Here is a 5,052-nt window from a genome sequence, read left to right as displayed (position 1 = left end):
AAGACTTGCCTTTGGGCTGTGCTCTCGGGAAGGACTAGGGTGTTTTCCTTTGGGACAGGCACTGAGAGTTTGGGGTAAATTGTGGTTTCAGGCTGAAACCCAAATTGCCAAGAGCATTACAGATCCTGGGGATTTTTAATTGTCTCTGTATTTTAAGTCACCCTGGGTTCAGGGCCCACTGGTGATGTAGAAAGTAGAATTTACAGCAGGTCAGTAAGAGAGAATTGTAAAACTTCACATACCACACTCTGTTTTGGTTTCTCCCATTCCCACATTTCATGTGGACACTTCAGCTGAATTCTCTCTGCACTTGGACAGGGTTTGAGGTGGATCTCTTCCATCCATCCAGTGCTGAGTCCTCATAGCTGTGAGCATCCATCTCAGTTCAGCAAGTCTTTATCAATGTCTTTTAACCAACAGAACTCGGGTGAAGCACCCAAAATGTTTTCAATCCTGGTTCACACTTTCTGAAATCTCTGAAACAACTTTATTGTTAGCAATAGGAACTGCCAATCATTTGGTTTTTTTCTCCCTCAAGCTCCAAGAGTTGCAAACAGTTGTTTGGGTTTTGTAAGGAAATTTCACTGCAAATAACACTATCTAAAATCCGTTGTGTACAGGTTTAAAATAATCCTTAGATTTGCTTCATTTAAGAGACAAGGAAATGCATTCTAAGAAATCTTCATTTTTTTCTGATGTGATCCATCTCTCTCTCTTGCCCACACTGTTCTAACATTGCAAGGATAATGGTCTGTAATGCTTTTCCTAGAAAGTCTGCAGTTACTGACTTGGATAATGGAGGCACATGGATGAGAGCTGCTCTTCCTTTGCCATAATGCAGAGAGGTGTAGTAGGTGTAATCACAGATGTACCTGCAATATTAAATCCAAAACAAAAACAGCAACCTGAATTAAGGCTTAGTAAACTCTGATTAAATTTAAATATTCTAAGTAGCCAAACCAGATCTGGTTTATGAAATTATTAAAAACATATTTGCTTAGTGAGTAAAGGAAATGCTGAAATAAACCAAGTTTGAGAAACAAATGTGCCTTATCTGATGGTTTGGTTTCTCAGACACCCACCCAGAAAGAACTTTAAATAAAAAAAATCCCAAGACAGACGTTCTTTGCTGTAAGCTCTGTGGGGTGGGAAAGGTAACACACCCCAGTGGGTGCTACAACCACAGTTTGTTGTGTAAGGCACAAAATCTCTCCATCTGGAGGGGTTTTTCTTATCATTCCACCTTTGACTTGCAGGCGAAAATCCTGAATTTAAGAGCCAAGATGACCTGATTTTTGTTTAAAAACAAAATTACTGTTTTCTTTGTGTTCCTTTTCCATGAAGAGTAGCATGGTAGAAAATTGCTTCAGTACTACTGGAACACATAATGAGATCACAGCCTGGTTCTAGAGGTACCTGTAATTGCTGTTCTCCCGTGTGTGTATTTACATTTCGTATTCCTCCCAGTTGGGAAAAATAGATTAAAATCTGCTACTAGGTATTGCTTTCAGACTCTGTTAATAGCTGAGGTTTACTGGAGTTCTTAATCACAGCGTGTGCTGTGTTGGAACTTGTTTCTTTAGGAATCTACAAATCCATGGAAAAATATCTACTGGCTGTAGCTTTTCATGCAGGTTGCTTTACATAAAATTTAAATTCATCCCAATTTCAAACTTGTGCCCTTCTGAAGGCTTTGCCTCAAAGTGATTTTAGTTGGAGGGAAAGTCATGGCAAAGATTCTCCAAGGCTAAATGAGCTGATGGAGTTGGTTCTGCTGTTACTGTGAGACCCCAAGACTCGATGCTTACCTTCCTGCATCTCTGGAAAAGATGATATCAATCCCTTCCACTGAAATGGTTTTCCAGAGAGTCTTCATATTAATTGTAGATTCAATCTTCTCTGGGCCATCTAGCATGCAGCAGGCACCTTCTGGGTGGAAACCACAAGCATCTCTCTCTTGGTAGCCTTTGTTCTTCCCACACTGCTCCAGGATGATGAGCGCTGTGGTGGATGAAGCCAGCCCAACGTGAACAGTAAGCTGCTTTTTCCCACCAGAGTGAATAACAGGAAATTAAAAATGAGACCTGTTTTAAACAACATTTTCATGCAAAAGTGCCAAGCGTTATGTGAGCTCCTAGCTTCAAGGTGGGGAGTCTTGCTCACATCTAAAGAAAACTTCGATAAGAGATTCTAAATGAGAACAAAGTTATGCTTTAGTTTTTGTTGTGTCTAGTCAGCTCAGGACTGCAGAGCTGTGGTACTTTTTTTGCAGTTTATGGTAGATTTTATTTTTTTTTTTTGCTTTCCTTTGTTCAGCATCAGTTATGCTGTTTAAGTGGCACAGGGTTAAATCAGCATGTTAATTAGTGTGTGCTCCAAATTTCAGTTTGAAACCTTCAGTAGTCACTTTTCAAAGTTGTTTGATGTTTGCAATACTCTCTTGGTGATCTTTTTAAAGATCCTCTCATCATACTCATAAATCAAGGGGGAAAATTGTGTAACTTCCTCATTACCCACCAGTGGCTGAAGAGTTGTCCATATCTTGATGACTTGCTCCTTTGCTTTTTGGTAAACCACCGGCAGCTGCATGATCTGGAGATCAATGTTTTCATTGAGGCCTCTCTTGGACAGCTCCTGTGTTTACAAAAAAGCCACCACGGACTTGAAAGAGTATTGGATTCTGACTGACATAAAGAAATTGAGCTGATTCAGCTGAGAAAACACCTAAAAGAGCAATGCCTAAGCCCATGGGTCAGAAACATTGGTCTGCGATGAGATTTATTTTGTGGGAGCTCCCTCTCTTTTAACTGGAATAGACTCAAATGTGCTAAACAGTTTCGTAATGTCGTGTCCATGTGGAGCCATTGTTGTGTTTTCCAGAGGGATGCTCAAGTCTCCAATGGGTGGGAGTGGCTATTGCTTAGGGATTGATCCCAAGGGAACCATGAGATAGTGTCCATGAAAAGGTCCACACTTGAAAGCATGTAAATAGGCTTTGCTACAGGTAAGAGCTGTTCCTGTGAAGGATCTGGTAGATAAACTGCACTGTCACGAGACAAAACCAAAGGGAAGTCACATTAGCTGTAACTCAAGTGACATGGGATCTGCTGCCTTGAATGGATTCAGGTAGGCTGTGCTGGAGGTGACTGTCAACACAAGGAAGGTCACAGGAGGGTCTAAAATGTGCTTCTCTAGTAAAAGGAAATGTCACTGGGATGTTATTTCTTTGTCATTTATGTAGAGTTGAATTACCATATGGAACCTTTTCTTAAAGGAAACAAATTCATGGAGCAGAGTGACCAGGTGGTTACAAGATGGTCAGGAGAATAAATGTCATGGCTTGCAATGATTTTTGTTAGTGGAACAGAGCTAACAAACAAGGCATAAGCCCCTAAGTAGAAGGCAGGCAGCTGCAATGGCAGGATGGAGGGAAGGCATCCCAGGTGGAAAGCTTTGTCCCAGAAAAGTACAATGGTGGTTGAAAGTCCCTGCTGCATTTGAGTAGATCACGACCAAAGGAGAGCACAGATGAAGTTTCCAAGGGGGGCACAGGCAAAAAGTCAGCAGCAGAGGTGTCTGATTAGCCCAAGAAGCCTGTAACTGTATTAGATGTCATTGTCTTCTCAAGTTTTCATTTCTCACTCAGGCTCCTCATGTGGATGAGGCCCACAGTTCCGAGCTGTGCTATCTGGGAAATTTGCCCTTCAACACCAACTTCCTATATAAACTGTTCCAATTTTCTTGTCAGCGGAAGCATTGATTAGCTGTGCTCAATAAACTATTTGACAAAAGCAAGGAAACAATGCCTGCAGGGAAGTAAACACATTTGGAGAACAGTGCCAGCCTTTTTTCCTCTGGGCTCTGACAGTCTTTGAGAGACCATTGCATCATCTTGCTGAAGAATGCTGTACTGTGCCTGAGCCTCCAAAAGAGAAAACCCCAGCTGGTTCACAATTAGCATTTTCTTTTCTAAAGCAAGTTTAGTTTTTACATTTAATGAGATTCTTCCTTTTTAACTGTAAGGCTCAGAGAACTTGACTACTCCTAACTTTGGTACAGAGCGTGGAAACACAAAGTAAGCTGTAAGGCTGTTCTCCTTTCATGTTCTCTGGGCTGACAGACATTCTGTTGTCACCATTTGTCATGGCAGAAACACGCAAAAATCCTTTTGTGCAGGACAAACCAAAGCTGGCCAATAGCAAAGGGCTGAGAATTTGTGTTAAAGGAAGATAGTTTGCTATGTTCTATGCGATTTGAGCATGTTGTCAATAACATCTATTACTGTGTTGTCTAAGAATCCCAGCCGTGGGTTTATACCCTGCTAGACCAGATGCTGGGCACACATGGAACAAAACAAGGGTTGTTCCTTGTCTCAGCCTTAACTAGAACCATTTTTGCATTTAGGGTGGGAGACTGAAGATGGTTAGAGGAGGATAACTGCACCTGGAAAGTGGAGCTCACACTGGGAAGTGAATTCAGTAAACAAGTGCCTGTCTGTCATAGTTGAAACAGCAAACGAAACTTCAAAGGGAGAGAATAGTTTTGGAGGTCTGTTTTGTGGGGAAAATGGTTCAAAAGAAAGTGGGAAGATTATTTGTTGGGAAGGTCTCCTAGAAGGGAAATGAAATCTAGCAGTATCAGTTGCTGACCACGGGCTGTTGGTGAGTTGTGGTCAATAGTCCCAGGACACTGGTGTTCCAGTCCATGGTGTCATACAGCCCTCCCTGAGGAGAAGCAACTTGCACAGGCCTGTGCTCAAATGCAGTGGCTGTGGCACATGGGGTGCTGGAAGCATCTGGAACTTTTAGGAAATGCCAGAAAATGCCACTGAGTTTGCCTGAGCTTTTGCTGATTTGGGTTGCCAGGAAGAGTCCTAATTTTGTGAGCTGCTTGTGTCGGTGCAGAAAGAAAACCTGAAGTTATCAGTTGACCCAGTCAGACTGCAAGAACATTGCAAACAAAGGTGTTTTGCTTGATTGGTTAGTGGATTTTTGTTTAGGTTTTTGTATTGGATTTTTGTTTAGGTTTTTGTTTGGTTTGGGGTTTTTTGTT

The 5,052-nt window shown here is 41.7% G+C and overlaps 1 protein-coding gene across 1 annotated transcript; it reads right to left on the bottom strand.

Moving 5' to 3' along the window:
• Positions 1-682: 682 nt before the first annotated feature.
• PGPEP1L (pyroglutamyl-peptidase I-like) lies at positions 683-2,634 on the bottom strand (the record flags this gene model as incomplete). Its single annotated transcript, XM_009083330.1, has 3 exons — positions 683-872; positions 1,809-2,038; positions 2,518-2,634. Coding segments are annotated over 3 exons (537 nt in total), but the record flags the coding sequence as incomplete, so codon positions are not given.
• Between the last annotated feature and the right edge of the window lie 2,418 nt (positions 2,635-5,052).

The sequence above is a fragment of the Acanthisitta chloris genome, unplaced genomic scaffold, assembly GCF_000695815.1.
Source record: "Acanthisitta chloris isolate BGI_N310 unplaced genomic scaffold, ASM69581v1 C16962466, whole genome shotgun sequence".
Classification (NCBI taxonomy): domain Eukaryota; kingdom Metazoa; phylum Chordata; class Aves; order Passeriformes; family Acanthisittidae; genus Acanthisitta; species Acanthisitta chloris.
This window is presented reverse-complemented; position numbering and strand designations above follow the sequence as displayed.